The 22,322-nt window shown below is 43.4% G+C and overlaps 2 protein-coding genes across 2 annotated transcripts in view; both read left to right on the top strand.

Annotated features, from left to right (window-relative positions):
- Positions 1-8,192, top strand: part of SLC12A8 (solute carrier family 12 member 8) — a 116,635-nt gene extending 108,443 nt beyond the window's left edge. Inside the window, exons 12-13 of the mRNA XM_081077516.1 lie at positions 4,085-4,145; positions 7,136-8,192. Coding sequence (XP_080933642.1) covers positions 4,085-4,145; positions 7,136-7,298 — 224 coding nt within the window. The 3' untranslated portion in view covers positions 7,299-8,192. The remainder of the gene's footprint in view (positions 1-4,084; positions 4,146-7,135) is intronic.
- A 7,590-nt stretch (positions 8,193-15,782) lies between these two features.
- The window catches only part of HEG1 (heart development protein with EGF like domains 1), a 94,615-nt gene continuing 88,075 nt past the window's right edge, over positions 15,783-22,322 (top strand). The window contains exon 1 of the mRNA XM_081068745.1: positions 15,783-15,984. Coding sequence (XP_080924871.1) covers positions 15,894-15,984 — 91 coding nt within the window. The 5' untranslated portion in view covers positions 15,783-15,893. The remainder of the gene's footprint in view (positions 15,985-22,322) is intronic.

Below are 22,322 nucleotides of genomic sequence, written 5' to 3'. Positions count from 1 at the left end.
AAAAGAAAGTATAGTAAAAATAAACCTTTGTGACTGTGAATGAGGCAAAGACTTCTTCGATACAATACCAAAACAGGAAAAAAGTTGATAAACTGGACTTCATCAAAATCAAGGACACTGATCTTCCAAACACACAGGTAAAGGAATGCAAAGGCAAGCCATAGAACTGTGAGAAAAATATTAGCAAATCACATATCTGATAAAGAACTTGTATCTAGAATATACAAAAACTCTCAAACTTAGTAATAAGATAACAGAGATTTTTAAAAAATGGGTGGAAGTTTTAAATAGATTTCACCAAAGAACATATATAGGTGGAAAATAAACACATGAGAAGATGCTCAACATGATTAATCATTAGAAAATGCAAATTAAAACCACAGTATAATTCTACTAGACAGTTATTAGTGGGATTAAAATTAAAAATACTGATCATTCCAAGTGTTGGGCGAGGATGTGGAGCAACTAGAACTATCATATACTGCTGGTGGGAATATAAAATAATACAACCACCCTGTAGAACAGTTGGGCAGTTTATTAAAAGTTGAACATGTACCTGCTATATGAACTAACCACTCTACTCCTAGGTATTTATCCAAGAGAATTGAAAGCATATGGTCATACAAAAATATGAGCATGAATATTCATAGCAGCTTAATTGGTAATAGTCACAACAATACAAATGTCCATCACAGAAGACATTATAAATAAATTGTAGCATAGCCATATGGTGGAATACTACTAGGCAATAAAAAGAATGGATGAATCTTCCAAAATCCTTACCAAGGCCTGCAAAGACTTACAAAATCTGAATCTCACTTTTCCCTTTAGTCCCATCTCTCTCTCTCTCTCTCTCCCCTTTTCTCCTTTTCTCCCTTTCTCCCTCTTTCTCTCTCCACTCCCCCATAGCTTGCTGTGCTCCAGCAAATTCTCCTGCCTGTGGTTTTTCCAACATTTCAAGCTTTTCCTGACACAGGGCCTCTCCACGTGCTAGGAATCCTATCCCCCTTTACTTCCCATCCACTGTCCCCAGCTGGACTGACTCTTACTTCTCCTTCACGTCTCAGCTTGTACTTTCAGAGGAATTTCCTGACCTTCTAATTTATAGGAGTATAACCCCTGCCCAGTTACATTCTGTCACAGTTTTCTTGAGCCTTCTACCTGTCACCCGTATGACCTAGGTCCAAAAAAAGTAAACAAATAAAAAAATAAATGTATGAATTTCCAACAATTATGTTGATGAAAGAAACCAGACAAAAAGAGTATATAGTGTAATATATGTAATTATTGAAAATGCAAACTGATCTATAATGAAAGTAGATCAGTGGTTGCCTTTTGATGCGGGAGGGGGTGATGAGTGGCTTGAGGAGTCTTTTGGAGGTGATAGATATGTTCATGATCTTATTTGTAGTGATGGTTTCACAGTGTATGCAGATGTCGACACTAACCAAATTGCACACACTCTAAATGTATGTTGTTTGTTCTAAAAATGTACCCAGGATTTGTTTTAATCAGGTATGTTAGAACACACAGACACAGAAATGATTGTCATAAAGGAAGAAGTTTATACTCACAGATCCCTAGAAACAGGGGACACAGCATCCCATGGAGGGCCACCTGGGGAAAAGATTAGGGTTTGTCATGAGATAGAAGAGACAGAGGGAAGAGCCTGGCCCAGAGCCTTTATTAGGGTTTTTGTTTGTTTGTTTTTAGTTAGGGGAATACTGAGGAACAATGTGTTTCTCTAGGGCCCATCAGCTTCAAGTCGTAGTCCTTCAATCTAGTTGTGGAGGGTGCAGCTCAGCTTCAAATCCAGTCGCCGTTTTCAATCTTTAGTTGCAGGGGGTGCAGCCCACCATCTCATGGGAATTGAACCAGCAACCTTATTGTTAAGAGCACACGCTTTAACCAACTGAGCCATCTGGCCCCCCCTGGGGTTTTAATAGGAAGGAATGGGTGAGGCAGGTAGGTAGCTGAGTAAGTTTAGGATTCATTTGAATAATTTCAGAGTTATAATCTCTGAGTTATAGGGGTAGTCTCTAGTTGTCTGGTATCTGGCTCTGTGGTGGTTTAGAGCAGGAGAATATTGGCTTGGTGGGTGAGAATTTGATAACAGACACGGTTGGAGGTGTGGACTCTGAGTTGATTGGTTTGTATTTGAAAGGCGCGTTCACAGGGGAGTTGTTTGGTAACGCTAGGATTAGCACCTCTAGAATCAAGGCCCCAAAGGGCATCAAGCATACAGAAAGTAAGAAATTATAGTCAATACTCTATTTCTTGAATGTCAGTTATTTCTCAATAATAAAACTTTAAAAAAATACACGTGAGCCTCCTTTCCAGCAAAATTATATGATGCCCCAATTTAAAAGAAAGCAATTAGTTTTAAGTCTTAACTACATCAGATAAATCATAATAATCTAGGCAACCTGAAAAAAAAGTTCTTCAAAATTTGAATAGTCTGATGTAGATTTTTGAAGGAAATGTACTTCAAACACTGTAAGTCACCTGTACAATAAGAATAATGCTTTAGAGGACTTCTGGCCAAGATGGAGGAGGAGAAAGGAGAATAGCACATCCCAGAAAGAAGACCTGCTATGTTCAGGGCCCTCTGGGGGGAACTGTGTTGGAAGTCCAGGTCTCCCAGTTCAAGAGCCTTCAAAAGCCCCTTTATCTGTGAAGCCTCCTAGTGATGGTTAATTTTTTGTGTCAACTTGAGTGTGCCCCAGGGTGCCCATATTAAACGTTATTTCTGGGTGTGTCTATGAGCGTGTTTCAGAAGAAAAAAGAAGAAGAAAGCTTTAGAAAAAGTCATACTAAAAAGAGGTCCTTATATCAGCTAATTTAAGAGATAGAATATATTTTTATTAACATAATGATTACATCGGTGATTTTTTAGAAGTTAATTTGAACTGAAGAAATTCAAGGATTTCCCAGAAATTGATTCACAGGAAAGTCTGAAATCAATTTTTAGGCCAATCTCCATCTAAAATTTAGGTAATTTAGAATCCAAATGATCACAAATAAGTAAGGTCAGTTAATAAAATGTTTGTTTATTTTATTCCTTCTGACAACCTCAGAATATATTAGGAACTTTCTGCTTGCAATTGCAGATATTAATACAAATCTAAAATTTATCCTCCCTTTCATGGTAAGAACCCTAAATGAGACTGAGTGAATACATGTTACCAGCCACATCAACTGTTGACTTTAGCCAAGACTCTGAGTCTGACTTTAGCCATAAGCCTCTTAAAATAATGCTAACTTCCTGATCATATATTGAACATTATCTAATTAACTAATTTTCAACCAGCCATTATTTGTGGGGTATGTGTGTGTGTATATGTGTGTGTGTATGTATACCTGTAGATACATGGTGGAATGAGTATATATAATTTGGAAAAGCATTTTATATACATTTGATTTCCAAAAGTTATGTGAGTTTTTGTTTTTTTAAACCCACACCAAAAGGATGGGTTTTTAAAAAGTTGATAAACCGTATTCTAATCAGTGTGTCTGATGTCAGGCTATTTAGACAGCAAAAATAACAATTTCACTTCAAATTTCAGCTCTAACATTTCTACATGTGGAACTATTTGATTCACTTAACACCTGCAGAAAACTCCTTAAGTGCCAGATCCTGTGGGTGTTGTACTGTGAGTGTTACAAGACGAAAAAGACACACTTCCTATCCCCAAATAGCGTATGTCTTGTAGGGGATTTTATAACATGTATTTAACACATTAGTTTGAATTTCAGAAAAAAAAAATCAAAATTTTGAAAATTTCTAAGACTGAAGTTAACAAATCCTCTGCTTTTTTCTCTATAGCACTATTCAGTTTCTTTCTTGGGATTTTGGAGTTTGGAAATAAATTTTTGGAACCTACATTTGGGTACAAAGTCCTTAGCAGGCTGCTGTCAGGGAATGCTACAATGAATGTTGTTTGGTTAGAGTGAAAAAGGAAAAATAAATGTGCTAATTCTATGTGTGTGTGTCAGGTGATATATATTCTATTAAAAATGGGATTCTAGATGCATACGTGAGACTTAGCTGACGTATATTTTTATGTATATGTATTTCCTACAGGATCAGCCGCCAACTTCAGCTTTTTCAGATGGATGAGGTCTCTTCTGATCCCCTCCTACAGGTGTGTGTCAATCTGGGTCCAGGACCAGGGCGGATGAGTGTCCTGGGGCCCTGGGAGGAGTTAAGGGTGCCCCCTTCCTAGCTGGGCTTGGGTCAGTTGTGGTGTGGGAACCTGACAATGGAAACCCTCAGGGAAACTCAGACTCTGCTCCTCACCATCCTCCACCACCGAACCCCAGCTTCACCTCACCAGAAGCTTCCTCTGGCTCATGTCCTCTCCCCTTCTTATCCTCAGGAATCATGAACAGTCTTTATTTACAATCTGATTGCTGGGTGATAAGTCAAGGGAGCTACTCTCATTGAGGTCAAAGTCTTTAAGACACACTAGGCATCAGTACATCATACACAAAGTGAAGGCCCAAAGGACTCCCGTTCTTCTATCTCAAGTCAGAGGTTGTTGCTGGGACTGTGCTGGTGAAAGTACAGAGGCCAAGTACAGAAATAGAGTAAAGATCCTGGAGGATTTCTGTAGAACCTCCACGTTCAAATACACGGGGAAAGGGAATAACAAACTTTCCTAGAAAGCCTCATAGAGAAGATAAGATTTCATAATCTCTGATCTCTTTCTTCCTCCTCCACCCTTCCGGTGCCAACCACTTTGTGTTCAGACCAACTTGGTATCAAAAGCCTTTGTAGTTTACCTAGTAGCTCCCTCCCCTTTGAAAGTCTCAGGATCTGGGACATTACTTCTCTCCTCTTTCAATATCAGTGAAGAACCAAAGCTTCAGGCTGGAAAAATCCAGACAGAGACCCAACCAAGTGTTTATCTGGTTTCATTTTGTTGATTTGTTTTTGAAATTCTAGCTGTCTGGGTTGCAATTGCCAATACGTATTTCCACCTTCCATGTCCAGACATTGCTAACAGATTACAGGACCCCTTCCTTTGTGCTTGGAAGCTGGACTAGACTTTCTGTGTGGAGCGATAGGAGCAGTGGACCACCTCTCGGACTCTCTTCCAGTCTGAAGCACCAGATTGGGTGGCTTAGGTCACAACACTACTACATTGATGTCTTATCCCCTACCCCCTATGCCTGTGGAAAAGTAGAGTTTAAGTGGAAACAACTTCTGTGTAGAGGTTGCCTACAGATTCTGAAGCTGGACGTGGTGGGTGGTTGAGAGTATTTGGCCCTATCTGACTTACAGGAATATTTTTAGGCATGCCAAGTTTTCAAGCCTACTCATGGCCATGGCCAACACTGCTCTTTATGTTGCATGCTGAATTCCTAGAATTTCATCTCTGAGGTAGGTCACTGTAGTGTTATGTAGAAAGAAGAATGTATTAGAAGGAGATTATTCTTAGAAAAGGACAATACTTTGGTTGGAATAAACCCAGTCCACACTATTCATAGCTCTGTGGGCTTGTGAAGTGGGCTGTGAGGGCCTCAGCTAAGTCTCAACATCAAAGTTGCTGGCCTCACCATGGCTACTGAGCAATATTTTGTGGTAGTTATTTAGGAGGGGGAAAGGCTCAAGAAATGGTGATTTATTTAAAAGTAGAAATTGGTAGCTGTGTTTTATAGTTTGTAGTTTTGAGATTTTTTTTCTTCCTCTCAGAACTATAGCTCCAGATGCTCTTCAAAACCAAAGAATAATATAGTGGAGTGGGTTTGGGTAAGGGAATTTGGCTATGTTACTTTCGCTGTTACACCTGCAAGTCCCATAATTGTGTAAAATTTAGCCCAATCTTGAGAAGGCTTTCTTTCCCGAAGTCCTAGCAACTGCCCAGGTGAGAATTCTTAGGCCATTCTAGACTAGAAAGTAAAGCATATTATTTCCCTGAACTCAGAAGAACACAATGGTTTCACCAAAAACAAACAAACAAACAAAAACATTAATAAAAAAATGTGTTGGTGAAAACACATGTTGACTGGTGTGGCATTTTGTCACTTCCTAACCTTTTTGAAGATTCAGCCTTTATAGAGTTAATTCATTTCTCAGAAAACCACAACTTATCTAATTTAGATATGTTCTTATCAGTGGTAGCAAGGCCTTAGTCATGTGATCTGAGTTTCTGTGACAGCACATTTTGCCAGTTAGTTGAAGCTTTCTGTGTAAGTTCCACAGATTTAAATGTTAGATTTCTACCTTTTTAAATTTTTTACAGCAATCAAATATATTCCTTATTTAAATAATTGAACATTACTACTTGCAAAGTAAATGATTCTTTTTGAGTAAAATTTCTAAGAGGCAATCCATGTCTAAGGTTTGACTTAAGGACCTACCATAGGTGGTAGGAACCAGAAGGGGCCCAGAAATATGAGAAAAGAGAAGCACAAAGAGGTGGAGAGGTTTGCCTGAGGCTACTAGGTTGATTAGTGACAGAGCTGTGACTATATCCATCTTCTGAAGATACCTGACTACCAGTCTGATCTTTCCTTACTCCTTTCTGCGTCTAGCACTTTCCTCATGTATCCCTAACATTTTTCTTTACCAGTTTATTCCAACTCCAACTGTCTGTAGACACTTCAGTGACAGTGGAATCCATACCAGGACTTGTTCTTTGTCTTCAGGCCAACTTGGTGACAAAAGACTTTGTAGATTACCTCGCAGCTGCTTGCTCTGTGAACCTTAGCTCTGGAAATCATTCCTCATTCAACTTTCTTCCAATGAACCAAAGAGAAGGTTTCTCTTTCTGCTCTTCTCAATTTTCCAGCCTCTCCATTCCATTGTTTCATTTGACAAAAAAAAGTAAAGAAAAACTATAGTACCCCAACACGACACCATTTAGGTTACCTTTGTATAATTTTCTAAATTTCTACTAAAGAAAGGTAAATATCTCTTTCCTTATTTGATACTTATTTCTCATAAATATTTACAAACTTTGGGTTCATAAACTGTTGTACATATAGCTTTCAACAGTTATGTTTTTCAAATACATCTTCAATAATAAGCATAATGACATTTTTACAAATAATTACTCCATGTTAGAGAAGTCTTATCTTCACCGATGGTCTTTCCTTCTGACCATCCTCTGTGTTTCTCTCACCAAAGGAGCTTGCGATCTCCCCACGAACAGATAATTTTGGCACCATCCCTCGCTAGGGTTGACATGGAGATGACTCAGCTCACCCAGGAGAATGTAGACTTCGCCACTCGGGATCGCTACCACCACTCCTCTCTTGTGAGTCGAGAGCAGCTGATGCCTCAGTACTAGAGTACTGAGTACTCAATCAGTACTAGGCAGCCCTGGGACCCTCCTCTCTTGGAGCCATCCAATGCACCGTGGACCCAAATCCCAAAACCTTTGTGGAGCTGGTTCTCCTCAGTAGGAAACTCAAAGACCTGTCCTCCTACTGCCATTTTGGACAATGGAAATCTGCATTCTGGTGTGGAGCACCACATCCAACCAGGGTAACCACTGGAATGGTGGCGGCTCTGAAACACACACCCAATCTGAAGAGCTCCACATGGACACCAAGATTTGAAGGTGTGGAGAAGCAAACCGGATTGCTTGTACTGAGGGCCACAATAAATGGTTACTTACATTTTTATTTTATTATTTATGTTTTGAATAGATAATACACTCACATCGTTCCAAAATATAATGTGAGAAGTCTCCTTCCCATTCTTGTTCCCCATCTGTTCAGTTCCCATTTCCTGCCCCAAAGGTAACCACTGTTCTTATATAGACTTCCACCATTTCTTCGTGAATATACAAGCAAATAGGAATGTGGATTCTTATTACTCTCCTTTTATACACAGAAGGTAGCATATTACACATGTGTTCCACACCTTGATTTCCCCTTCACAATCTGTCTTGGAGACATTTCCATATAAATACATATACCGTTGCCTCATTATTTTTCATTGTATGAATGTGCTATAATTTATTTCATCAGTTCCACAATGATGGCATTTGGATTGTTTCCAACCTTTTGCTGCTATTACAATCAGTTCTGCAGTGACTAATCTTGTACATGTGTACAAGCATAAAGAATTTCTGTAGGATAAATTCCCCAAAGCGGAATTGCATGATCAAAAGGTACATGCATTTGTAAGCTATTATTGTTTAGTGAAGGTCTTTTTAATTAAAAGTTAAATTGCCATGAATTACCTAATGGTGGTAATTTGTGTTCTCAAAAGCATTGGTAGTCGCCAGCTCTCCAAACACTTTTGCAGCTGTTTTTGGCATAAATGCAGGAGGGGACAGGACTATTTTGGTTCTTCTCTGAGCTAAGTATAACATTCATCACAAGCATCGGTCCTGGGCCATGGTAGTGGCTCCCCCAGATAAGTGGGGCGCTTGGCCCAGAGCCAGTGGTTTTACCGCTGAGCCGCAGGGAGGTACTATTGGGTCAGTTATGACCCCCTCCTTCTGCAGCAGAGGAGTCCTCCAGAGTCTGTGTGCTCAGAATCACCTGGGAGGCTTGTTACACATGTAGATTTCTGTGCCTCATCCATAGATTTTTTTATTCAGTAAGTTTGGGGGAGAGGCCTCGACTTTACATTTGTCACGAGTGCCTCAGGTGATTCAACGCAGGCAATCCTTGGACCCCATTTTGAGAAACACTGACCAGTTTAATAGACTGGGCTTAAAGCGAGTCGGGGGTAGGGTGTTCGTGATGAGGGGCTAGTTAGATCTTACCATTCTCTACCAGAAAATGAGATCTAGTTTATGGTGACTGTTCACAATGAGATCTAGTTTATGATCACTGTTTATGCACTGTTTTGTGGTTAAATACCAGACTTCCGAACATCACTGGAAACAACTTAACGAAAACCAGCCCTGAGTGAAGACGAGGCATTGGGAAGTAAAAACAGCATAAAAAGACAGACTGTGTTCCTGAGGGGCTGACCTTTGATATGATCTCTGAGGGCCCTTTTGAAGAAAAAGCTACACTAGTTTCCTGTGGCTGCTGTTAACAAATTACACAAACTGAGTAGCTTAACACAGTAGGAATTTATTCTCCCCCAGTCCTGGAGGCCAGACATCTGAAATCAGTATCACTGAGCCAAAACCAAGGTATTAGGAAGGCCGTGATCCCTCCAGAGGCTTTTGGGGAGAATTCGATCCTTGCCTGTTTCCACTTCTCGTGGCTGCTGGCATTCTTTGACTTATGGCCATATCACTCCCAGCTTCAAGGCCAACGTCTTCAAACTCTTTCTTTGCTTTGTGGTAACATCACCTTTTCCGTGTATGTGAACTTGGCCTCTGCCTCAGTCTTAATGAAGATACGTATGATTGCAGTGAGAGTCCACCCAGATAATCCAGGAAAATCTCATCTCAAAAGCTTTGCTTTAATCTTACCTGTAGACACTTTACCAAATGAGCGAACATTCATAGGTTTCAAGGATTGGGATATGGATATATTTTTGGACACCATTTCTCAACCTCCCTCAGAAGCCTTTAGGGATTCGGCTTTTTGCTTTTTTGAATTCTACATAACAAGCTAAAAAAGTAACTCCTTTGAAAAAGATGCTACTGAGTTTGAAAACCATATGTGGCAGAAGACTCAAGTATCCAGGATGAGAACGTTCCCAACATGATAAATTTTATGGAAGAGAGAAGGATGGAGTATGATAAAGATAACCAACCTTCTAGTTGGTGTTGGGGATACCTAAATGAATAGCCCAGAGTCTAGTGTGGAACACAGATGCTAAACATGCTGAATCTCTAATTAGATCCAAAAACTTTGTATTTAACCAAAACCATAGTGTATAAATAGTGATAGTAATTAGTGAAGCAGTAATCAGGTATTAGCCTGGGTTCCCCAGAAAGCAGACGTTCCTGCGCTACTGCTTTGCTGGGGGAAGGAGTGTGCATCAGGGAAGAGGGATGAAGCAGGGAGGGGACATATCGCTGAGATAGTGGCCCCTCAGTTTCATGTGCAACTAAACATTTCATCTCGAAGGACCCTTTTGAGAGACTGTAGGAACACCCATGTCTCAAGATCCCCTTGCAGAGCGGGGAAAGGATGAGAATTCATCCACTGGTTCATGTTTCCCAGAGTCCAAGGTTAGCCGTGAGGGGTGTGAACCCACTCTGCACTTGTGATTTGCACTTGTGTGAGTACCTAGCGAGTGGGCATGAGGTGCCCTGTGGGCATGAGGTGCCATAGGGCTTGTGTGCATGAAATTGGCTGGAGCCCAGCAGAATTGGTAGCTGCAGTGGTGGCTGGAACGAGTGACCTCAGGCCCAGCGACATGGCCAGAGAGGATCTGAGGGGGCACATAAGAGGTGTCATACACGACCCGTATATTCACAAAGGTCGGTTGTAAGTACAGACTGTCAGAAAGATGAGACATGGGTGTCACTGGATCATTGCGACAGAGTTTACTTATCTAAAGGATGCTGGAAAATGTCAGCACCGTCAGGATACATGGCAGTGAGACTAGCAGCATTTTCTAAAATAGAGGGGCCGGTTTCTGGCCTAAAAGATTTATCAAGGAGCGCACACTGGTGGGTAAGAATGTCTGAAAGAGTGAGGGTCGTATCAAACCTTCTAGAACCATAAATGTCACCCTTCAGGCCACACTGTCTATCAGTTTTTCCATCTAATGATCCATCCACTCATCTATGTACCTACCCACCCACCCATTCATGGCTGGAGCAACTGGTCACATGCCTGAGACTACCTCACCCGAGCCAAATACACCTCCCCCATCAGAGCTTTTTAATGTATGATCACAGGCCATTCAAAGGAACTTTTTAGCCACCATCCTCAAACTTGCAGGGTGAGTATAGCCCAATTCTAGAGCATTCTTGAACCCAGAGCTGGGAACCAGGACAGGGGTCATTTTTTTCAGGTGTCTCTGGGAGTCATGCCAACAAGTCCTCTGTCCTATACAACAGGCCGCATCCTACCCATTCATAAATCACTGTGGCAATTTGAGGCTCAGGATCCCATCATCCTTCCTTCCCTTCAGGTTTCTGAATGAGAGAGTATACTAAAGAAGGAAAACAATGTGCCTGTTTCTGTATTGATACCTGGACAAGGGTGCAAGGGCTGAAATGGAGAATGCAGCTGAGGTCAGAATGTTGAAGCAAGGCCTGTAGTATCTAACTTTCTTCCTCTTGAATCTAAGAATACTCTTCTCCCAAACACCCTTGGATGAGGCATAAGAATCAAACAAGAGAATGACCAGCTGGTCTCATCACCCAGTAGCAGATGAGCACAGATCAAAGGGGACCACACATCACCTGTCAACTGCAGGCCCTGCCTGACAATGAAACATGGCCCCAGCTCTGACTAATCAGATTGGCCTCGCCCCTCCCATGGGGGGAGCAAATACATGATGACAAGGTGTGGGTGGGGACAGAAGTGTTCCCTCTGCCCGTGCAGTGGTGGGAGGGAGTTTGGTTGGTGATTCCATCCTCTCCGTGGGCAGAGGAGGAAAGTGAGGAAAGCTGAAAGGTCCTCAGGAGCAATGCGAGCAGTGACAGAAGCAGACGCAGGGTCTGTGGATGGCCAGAGGAGCCCCAGGCCACATGGATGGCAGTCAGGGAGGGTTCCAGGAGGAGGAGATATCTGAGCACTTGGCCAGAGCATTCAATACATCTTTAGAGCTACTCTTTCCCTGACATGCATGTTGCTATTTCTGCTCTCCTACACTGAAGAGTGGAAAGAGGGGCTTCCACTCCTGAGGTCAGAGTAAGTGGGAGAAGAGGCTGAGAAACCAGCTCAGAGCTCTGCAGGGCCAAGGCCAATCCCTCGAGTTTCATGGCACTCGTGTGTATGCTGAATACCACCTGTACCAGTAGGTTGAGTGTGTGGGTTGTCAAGGTGGGAGCAGTGTGGAGATAAGACAGATAGAACACACAGTCCTGATATATGAGGTGTGATCAAAAAATACGATGAATGTTTAAATTTTTAAAAAGTGTATTCCAATAAAGGGTACATCGCCATTAACCCCGTCAAAATACTCCCCCTTGCTTTGAACACACTATCCCATCGTTCTTGCTACTTTTTGTAGAGCTCTGCTTTACATTGTCATTCAGGGACGTAGAAAGTCTCTGTTTTGTAGCCAAACACTGTTTAGGCCCTCAGTCTTCCCCCAATCTCTCAGCATCCAGTGGGCAGGTGGAAGAAAGACATGTGGATTCAAGATTCTTAATGTGATCACATCTGCAACGTTCCTTTTGCCATATAAGTAACGATTCACAGGTTCTGGGGATTAGGACCTGGCCATCTTGACTTTGGGCTGGGCTGCTGGGGCAGACCCTGGAGATGCCCAGGGAAATGGCTGGAGCATAGCTACAGAGCGTACAGCCAAACCGTGCGCTGCAAGCGGAATTCACAAGTGCTGAGGAGATACAGAGTGAAGAAGAATTCCAAGAGACTTCTTGAAGCAAGTGGATTTTGAACCAGGTTGAGCAGAGGATATGGAAAGGCTTATGAACCAAGGGAATGAGTTGAACAAAAACAAATGAGACAGAGGGACCAAAGCAAGAGAATGTAGGTCTTATCTTCAGCCTAACAACTCTTCTTTCTACTTTGACTTCAAATGGGCTCACTGGAGAGGCAGTTTGGTGTAGTCGTAAATTCATGGGATTTGGGGAAGAAAATCTCTGATTCCTGACTCTGCCACTTACTTGCTCTGTGATCTTGGGCAGGCTTCTTAACTTCTCTGAGCCTTGATTTCCTTCTCTGTAAAATGGGAACTATAATTCCTGCCTGCCTCCAAGTGGAGTTGTGAATACAAATAAAATGAGATTCACATTTTTTTTTGGAGGAAATAAAGGTGGAGGAGGTGTCATAAAAGTGTTCTCCTACCACCAGTGACTGCTGGTTCCGTGTCACTTCCTGTAGGCAACAAAGAAAGGAAAGAAAAAAAAGGCATCATGAGAACTGCAGTGATTCTTGCTACCTGCTAGCCTGAAATTTCGGAGCCAAATAGAGTCCTACCGCTTCAGCAGGCCACGCTGTCTCTCGTCAGCTACAGACACAGTGGCTTCACTAGCCCACAGCAGGGCATTTGCACATGGCCAGTGACAGGCAGGAGAACCGCTAGAGTTACCATTTGATCCCATTTCAGCTTGGCCGCCTCCTCCCACCCGCTTGGTTTATCACCTTCGTCTGGCCACTTCCCTGCACCACTTCTCTCAGGCTTCTCCTGCCCCTCCCCTCGCCTCCCCTCCCCTTCCGTTCCTTTCCCTTTCCTTCCCTTCCCAGAGCCTTGGGAATTTTTCTTAAACATCAAAAAACCTACCCCACTCTCCCATTCTTTAGAACCAAGGCTTACTTTCGAGCAAATAACCCACTTCTTGCCGTGTTGTATCCCCGTGATGTCCACATAGGAGCCTAAGAGGAGAGGATCAGATGTGGTGCTTGCATGGGCTGGGGGTCATCCCATACTGTTTGCACCTCTCCGTAGACAGGAATACAGAGTCTGTGCTCACCAGACACTGTTCGGCACCCCTGCGTCTGGGCTCCTTTGAGGAGGCAGAAATAGATGCCAGTTAGTTGGTTTGAGGCAGCAAGTAGAGGCGTAAGCCCCTGACTCTTGACAAGGTACTCTTCTTGGGGGGATGGTCACATTCTAGTAAAAGGGAAAGCAGATGGCGAGAAAGACCCACCAGCATCAGGGGTCCCGAGTTAGCTGTGCTCCTGGGCACGCTGCCCATCTCACAGCATCAAGGCTGGTACACTTTCCCTGTTCCCTAGTGTGATGGGCTGGTGGTGAGTGGAGAATGGATAGCAGTTGACTACTCACCATCATTCATTGAGGTGAGGGTGGCCACAACCTCCTTCTAGAAGAGGCAGAAGCAAAATAATGGAGAGCCTGGGTTTTGTGTGTGTGTGTGTGTGTGTGTGTGCCTATTTGGTGTGTTTCTTAAAAGGGACACCTATGACTCTGTGTGTGTGTGTGTGTGTGTGTGTGCGCACTTTCCTGACTGTCTGTGAGAGAAGGCGCTCTATAAAAAAATCTGGATTTACCAAATGTGAAACCTGGCTTAAAATATAGGCCATGTGGTCTTTGTCAGATTCACTTTGGGAAGCCCTGAGGGTGAGTGGCATTTCAAAGGATTAGCAGTCGTCTCCCAGCAGCCAGCAAGAGGGCTGGAGGAGTGCTGCTCTGTGCGATGTGACATACACCATATGTGGTAAGAGGCTGAAGGTGGAGAAAACAATATCGCTTTCAGATATGAACCCCAAACTGATAGTCACAAGGGCAGATGCTCGAAATGGCAGTGTTGATTTTTAATTGAGAGGCTTGTCAGGTGGGCACCCCTGTGTAACTGTATGTGTCTGTATTAGTCAGGGTGGGCTTGCTCCTGCAACAAACAGCTCCTAAATCTCAGTGACTTGTCACTTTATAAATTTATTTCTGGCTCATGTTCCAGTTTGATACAAGTCAGAAGGGGATGGGGAGCTCTGCTCTATACAGTCATTCAGGGATGTAGGCTCTCTCTGTATAGTAGCTGAACATTGTCTAGGCCCTCAGAGTGTTTCCCTGAGCTCTCAGCATCCTGCTGGCAGGTGGAAGAAAGGGACATGTGGAATCCTCCATGGAGGTTTTAGGGACCAGGGTTATAAGGGCTCAAATCACTGCCTCCTGCATGCCATTGGCCAGAACTGGTCATGTAGTCTAATTGAAAGACGGGCTGGGAAATGCAGGCCAGCTGTGTACTCAGGAAGAAGAGGGCTGGGTTTGGTGGGTGTCTGGCCAGTCTCTGCCACACTGCCACTGTGCTCAGGATGAGAATAGCTAAACTGAGTTCTTTATTGATGGCAAATGAGTGAATCTCCTGATCTGTCCTGAGTAGGTTCACCACTTTAGAGCTGTCTTCTGTAGGAAATTATACACTCTGCCATTCCTTATATCATGCTTGGAATTCCATTTTTAGTATTATATTCAGAACCTTTGCGTCTTCTAATAAATGGCAAGTTTTTATCTTTTGAGGGTTCATTTGATTTCTGGAAGCACCAGAAATCATTTGGAACCAAATCTGGGAATAAGGGGACTGATTAAGCTAAATCATGTTCTTTGGGTCAAAAATGAGGTGTGACCAGAAAGTAAACTTTATGAGACTCCTGAGGCAGTTGCCATAGATGAGATTCTAACACATTTTGAGGACTGACATTGTCATTGGAATCATTCCGTAAGGCCTTTGAAGATGCTGATTTGAAGGAACAGTATTTATTTAGATAAATATTGTGTGTGTGTGTGTGTGTGTGTGAGGTGAGTGATTCTGTAGTTTTGGTTCATACGCTGTCTTCTATTCATAATCTGTGTTGGTCTTTTTTGCCCAACTGGATTGAAAGATCTTCAATAGCAGAGATGTATCTTCAATTATAAATCATCCCAGTTCAAGTTTGAAGTGTTTTTTATGTGACCTGTCAACCCAATCAAGCCATCATGTGTTCATTCAGCCACTTGCTTAGAATTTATTGAATGTCTATGTGTGCAAAGCCATTTTTTTAAATTGAGAAACTGTGAAACCAGATGACAGCAATTGCTTCCCTAGTAGCCTGAAGTTCAATTTGTAGGCGTTGGAAGCAAAGTGTTCCAGGGTGAAGAAACAGGGATTGGGCACAGACGTCTTGGAAAGCCAGGCGGAGAAGCAACTGGCCTTGGAATAGGCTGCGCTCGGATAGTTCAACCAAAGTGTGAGAAGAGTAATAATTCTCCATAAGCTTTTCTTATAGACTGAAGACACGGGACTCGCTCTTCTCTGCAGTGAGGTTTTACCTTTCTGGATAAACCCAGTGCCTTGGAAAATCTTCATGTCTGTTTTAGAATTACTCATGTGACCCCAGGACACCCAGCCTGAGCTTCTCTTTCCTCATGAGCGGTAGGAGGAAGCATGAGAGACAGCATTGGAGCCTGCTCTACAACTGTCCTCCCAGGAAAGGATTTGGGGATCCCACCGTTCTATCATACAGCTGTATTCAGAGGTAAAGGATAACTCCTTATTTATGCAAGTGTGGTTCTCAGTTCACTGATACAAAAAATCACCTGGGATGCTTGCCAAAATGCAGATTCCTGCGCCCTTCCTAGACCTACTAACTCAGACTTTCTTGGGTAGGACCTAGGAATATACAATTTTAAGTAACCCCTCCCCAGGTGGAAAGGCTTTCGGCCGAGCGGAGTCTGAGACTATCTGTCTCCGTCAGTCCCGGGCTCTGATGGGCACCATCCCAGACCACAGCTCCATGATCTGTACACTGCGAGGCATGCTGGTCCACGCTGGCGTCTGCCGGACCACACTGCAGGGAGGTACACACGGACCCCACGGACGAGCCAGACAAAGTACTGCAGAGCCTCGTTCCACTAAGAACAGTGGCGTTGGGCTGCACCACCTTGGTGTGTGCACAGGTGTGTGTGTGTGTGTGTCTTTGCTGTTGAGGGTGTATTTATCTGTAGACCTGGAGCCATTTTATTCTCTCTGCTACTGACTGGTACACTCCCTCCCCATACCTCCCCCCCCAGCCTCCAACTCCTCCCTTCCTTCCAGCCCCCCCTCTTACGATGTTGGGACTTCATGTGTCCCCTGGGCTCCATGGTCATGGCACCCATCTGTAGCTGTTCTTAAAAATTAAGAAAATTGTTTCATAGTCTGTTCTTAAAAATTAAGAAAATTGTTATCGAGCGAGCTGTGTTATTAGGCTGTCTCCTTTGATCCTCAGAATAACTCAGTGAGGAAGGCACTGTTATTTCTCCCATATTGTAAATGAGGGAAGGCTCGGGAAAGTTAAGTAATTTATCCACGGTCCCATAGCGAGTAAGTGGCAGAGCTGGATTTGAGCTCAGATCACTCACTGATCACGCTTTACAGTCCCCATGCAGGCCAGCTTACACCTTGTCTTCTCTCTGTAAGGCCCCAACGGCTGCTCCTTACATCTCTATGGCACATGTGGGCAGACTCTAGCCCCTGGGCCAAATCAAGCCCAGGATCTTTTCTTTTCATAATTTTTAATTGAGGAGAAATTCACATAAAATTAACCATTTTAACTACTCACTGCCTGTTTTTGAAAGTAGAGTATTATTGGGACATAGCCACATCTATTCATTCACATATTGTCTCTGGCTGCATTGGCACTACCATGGCAGAGTTGATTCGTTGTGACAGAGACCATATGGCCCACAAAACATAAAACACTGACTGTCGGGCCCTTTATGGAAAAAGTTTGCTAAACCCTGGTTTAGAGGGTTTGATCTGGATCCAGGCCCTTGGGAATGAGTTTTCTCAGACATCTGTGTCTGCATTAAGGAATGCCTCCCCTTCTTAAAGGTAAATGCTCCTCCGTTGCTGGAGGCCATGCTTTTGCACCTCCTGGACCTAGCTCCTCAGCTACCTCTGTTTTCTCCTCCTTCCTCTTCTTTCCACCCCTACACACAGGTCAGTTCTGGTAAGTATACACACACCTGTGCCTGGTCTGCCAGAAGCCATCCATTTTTATTTCTTTCCCTGCCAAATGCCTGATATGGATAGTTTACACCGGAATATTTCACCTTCTCTCCTTATACTTTCCCTTCTCACCCTGCACAATCCAACTTCTGTCCTTTCTCTAGCTTTTCAGCTACATCTCCATGTGTATGTCTCGGAGTTACAGGACGTTCACGCAATCGACCCAGCCTCCCATCTTTGCTAATGCCACGCTACCCTGCTCTCCTGTTCTCTGACTGTCTCAAATCAGTTACTGTGAGGCAGGATCACCAACGACTATAAACCATGGTCACTTGGCAGGGGCAAAAGATGTCATAGGTCACATGTTCCCACTTGCTTATATGAAACAAAGACCTTTGGAGACAGGACATGTTGAGACATTTATGATCTTTTATTTATTATTTATTATCTTTGAGACATTTATTCATCGTTTATTTCCCACTGTGGGTCAAAGATTGGGGAGATCTTTATTCTAATGAAAGCCACAGTTTCAATTTTTTTTCTAGTTTTAAAACCAGAAAAATCAAGAGCCTCCTAATGTAATTGTTACTTAATTTTTTCTTTAATAAGAGAAATAACATACTTTTTTTTTGCATGACACTTTTTTTCTCATGTCTCTTGTGTTACTTGATTGTTATAGCTACCCCATGAGGTAGTAATACCTCCCAACGGCAGATATTACATCTTTTGAAGATGAAAAAATTGAGACTCGCTGAAGTTAATTGATTGGCTCAAAGTTGTAGAACTAGAGAATAGAGAAGCCAGAACAAGGACTCATGTGTTCTGCTCTCTACTCCAGAGCTCTTTTGTAAAACATCCCATGTGGCCACCTCCATCTTTCCAAACAGAAATAGTTTTCTTTCCTGGTTATAAGAGTAATACATGCCATCAAAAGACACATACAGGAATGTTAATAGCAATGCTACTTGTAATAGTTGCAAATGGAAACTACTCAAATGCCCATTAACGGAAAAAGGAAAATAGATCTAGCATGGGTACCATTGAGCGAAGAAAATGAAGGGTGTATCGTATCACTACATACAACACGGGCAGTGAATCTCACCATCACAGTGCTGAGCAATAGAAGCTAGACACAAGAGTACACATTATAGCATCCCACGGATATAAAATCCAAAACCAGGTAAAATATATGATTAAAATATATGAATATATCATTAAAATATATGAATCTATGTGGAAAGAAGTCAGGAGAGTGGTGACTTGCATTGGGAAGAATGACTGGAAGAGAGCATGGGCATCGTTCCATCTCAGTGCTAACCCTGCAGGTGTTCTGTTAGTGACATTCGCTGAGCTCTGGGTGGTATGTTTATAGCCCCCTACAGGGCTACTTTTCTCTTCTGTACATCATAGTTTAATTTAAAGTTTTAAATATGCGTAGTTGTTTGTGCTTTTGTAAGAAAGTCAGACGCCACAGAGAAGTACCCATATGCTTCAACCATTTTAAAGAATGAAACCCTGAGTAAAAGTTTATTCCACAGATATTTTTTAAAATGTATTTGGTTATGTGCGACAGGTAAATAGAAGAAACCTAAAAGAAAAGGGGAAAACAATGGGGATGAGTTGCCTGGAAGAAAGGCATAAAAAGAGGAAAAGCCTGATGGAGATGGAGAGAAACGGATGAGTGGGAGGCACTTGCTGATGCAAAGCGAGACATGAAGAAAAGCAGAGAATGAGATACCCACAAACAGCCCCACAAGAAGATACCTGTGAACAGAAAGTGACATAGAGAAGTGCCAAAAGAATGGGGGGCCCATCGGGGTCCAGAGCAAGAGGAAAGCCCCCAATCTCACAGAGTGAGGCAGAGAGGGGCAGCAAGAGCGAGAGGGGGGAATCTGGATTAGATGTAAAGATGTGGACGATGTACTTGATTGCTCACCTGGACCATGTGAGGGGCGCGAGTTATCACTACTTTTTGAAAGGTGGGGGAGCTTTGCAGTCACAGGAAGACACTGCCCTCTCAGTGTACTTTGGTTCAGGGCCTGGCACTTGGGAAGTGCTCATCAAATATGGGTTGACCGACTGAATGAAATGATGCCTGAAAACCCAGGTCCCTCTGCCCACAGTGGGAACTTCACCTCTGGGTTTTCTCTTCTTCCCGGGCCCTGGCCACTTTGCCCAGTGTTCTGGCATCCCAGGAATTTCCCTGGTTGCTTTGGGGAGGATTTTTCATGCTGGAAGCTTTCTCAAAATGAGACCATTTTATCAGAACCCTGTTGTGTCGGAGATTGTTCCTGGCTCATTGACGTTTACAGTGTGTAACCGATTTTATCAGAGGAATGTAGTTTGGAATTGGAACGGTTCTCTTAGATGGGCAGACAAGAAACGGAAGGTCATTCGAGGACCCACCCCAAGCTGTCTAAGTTGGAACTCAGGATTGCTGTACATGATGCTTGGGACCTGGCCAAGTCATGAGCAAGCCTTCCTCCCTGGAGGAGGTCCCAGCCTGCTGGCAGTGGGTTGCAGTGTTTACACCCTCACCTTGGCCCTCCAAGGCGAATGTCTCTGGAACCCTGCACCAGCCAGTAAAGAAGCAGCAAGAGGTCCTCAGCTTGGGGTCTAGCAAGCAGCCCTGCTCAACCTGGACAAAATGACACCATTCCTGATATTCCAGAAAGGGGACAGTAAGGCTTCTTTCAGGAGGTCAAATGTAGGGAAATGGGTTTATTCCTTCAGTTCTTGTATTAAAATCCCATGGCATTCTGCTTCCTGGAGCTCTGAACAAAACAGTGCAGGTGTAGCAAGTGTTCCATGGAGGCTTGAATTCCTTCTTCTGTTAAAACCCTGGTGCTGTCAGACCAGCTCTGCAGCTTCTTCTTGATGTATCACTGAGCAGAGAAAAGGACCAAGTGGATTGCAGAGACAGGCTGAGATGGGACAGGAGGACGGGTCATGAGAGGTCAGACACCTTTGTTCCTGGTGGGATGTCATCTACCCTGAAGTGGGAGAGGGCACAGGTGCCCCAGCTCAGGCCAAGGCTGCTGGATGCTGGAGGAGCAAGTTGGGAACAGCTGGTGCTGCAGGACACACTCCACTAATCTCTGTGCGCTCTGGACAGGGCTGGCATTCTAGCACATTTCTCTCACTCTCTACAACTATTTCTAAACGTCTTCATTGGAGTGGCTAGAATTGTGTACCTGAAAAGATAAGTTCAAGCCTTAACCCCTGGTACCTGTGAATGTGTTTTTATTTAAAAAGAGGTTTGCAGATGTAATCAGGTTAAAATGGGATCATACTGAATTAGGCTGGGCCCTAAAAATCCAGTAAGAGGGCCCTGTAAAGACATAGACACAGAGTGGAGTGATGCATTTATAAGCCAAGGGACACTAAGGATTGCCAGCAACCACCAGAAATTAGGAGGCAAGGAAGAATTTTCTCCCAGAGCCTTTGGGGAGAGCATGGCCCTGCTGACATCTTGATTTTGGATTTTCAGCCTCCAGATCTGCGAGAGGATAAACTTCTGTTGTTTAAAACCACCAAGTTTGTGGTCCTTTGTTAAAGCAGCCCTAGAAAACGTATGTATTATGTTCTTCAAAATTTCACATCCCTCAGGCTCCTCCACTCTTAGTAAATAGCCTATCTCCTACGTTACCAAAAAAATTGAAGTCCTTAGACAGAAATCCAGACTCCTTCGCTGTGCTACTCTCTCCTCTGTTCCCCTCCCAAGGCCAGTCCCTCCACCCCTCCTGCTTCTCAGAAATCTTATCATGTCACCATCTTATCTCTTTCATAGACCTCTGACTTTCTCTCTCCTAAGCAGACCCTTTCTGTGTTCATATTCTCCCACTAAAAACAAGAACAACTTCCCACCACCTACATTCCCCTGTAGTTAGTTACTGTGCTGAGCCACTCTTCCCCTTCAAAGCCAAACCCTCTTGCAAAGGTACCGCGACCAGCTTGGTTTCTTCACTCCCCAAGTTGCTCCATTGTTGCTTCTGCTTCAATCACTCCGTTGAAACCTTTCTGCTTATGGTCGCCAGTGACTTTCATGTTGCTAAATCCAATGGATAGTTTCTGTCTTTGCCTTACTTGACCTTTTGGCAGCGTTACACACTTAATCACAACCGCTTTCCCTTTGCTTCAGTGACATCACTTTCTCCTGGATTTCCTCCCATGTCCCCGCGGCTCTTTCCTAATCTCCTCTGAGGCGTAGTCTCTTCTCGGCAGCCATCTCATGCTGTGTCCTCAGGGCTCACTTTTAGACTCTCTTTACTACTACAGTAGTCTTTTCCCTAGCTGATCTCACTACTCCCTTGTACACAGATCTAGACCTCAAACTAGAACCTCTCCTCTCAGCTCCAAGTCTGTAGATCTAAATGCACCCTTGACATTGCCCCTTAGATGTTTCAAAGTCACCCTAGACCCAAGTCCACAACAAAGTTAATGATCTTGACCACACACATCTAGTTCTCATCCACTGTTCTCTCTCCTTGCGACTGGTGCCACCATCCATTCAGTCATGAAGACTAGAAACTCAGGAAATCTCTGACCTCTCTTCCTCATCCTCCATATCTCGTGGATTTCACCTCCTACAATCTCAAACCCATTGCTTCTCTGAACTCATTTCTATCATCCTTGTCCAGAATGATCATTTCTCACGTGGACTCTTAAGAATTCAGGAATCACCTCTTGTTTCTAAATCATTCCTGTTATTCTCGGAATGATGATTTCCAATTGCAAATGGTGTCCCTCTTCACTGCCTTTTCTTTTCCAACTCCCGCCTTACCCTACCTTCACAACTTAGACAACCTTAAAATGACTTCCCTCAATTTTTGAGATAAAGCAAAAATCTTTCAAATAGGCTGTTTGGGCCTGCCTGATCTGCTT

Source organism: Rhinolophus hipposideros (genome assembly GCF_964194185.1).
Source record: "Rhinolophus hipposideros genome assembly, chromosome: 2".
Classification (NCBI taxonomy): Eukaryota; Metazoa; Chordata; class Mammalia; order Chiroptera; family Rhinolophidae; genus Rhinolophus; species Rhinolophus hipposideros.
Note: the sequence above shows the minus strand (reverse complement) of the source record. Positions and strands in the feature narration are given on the sequence as shown.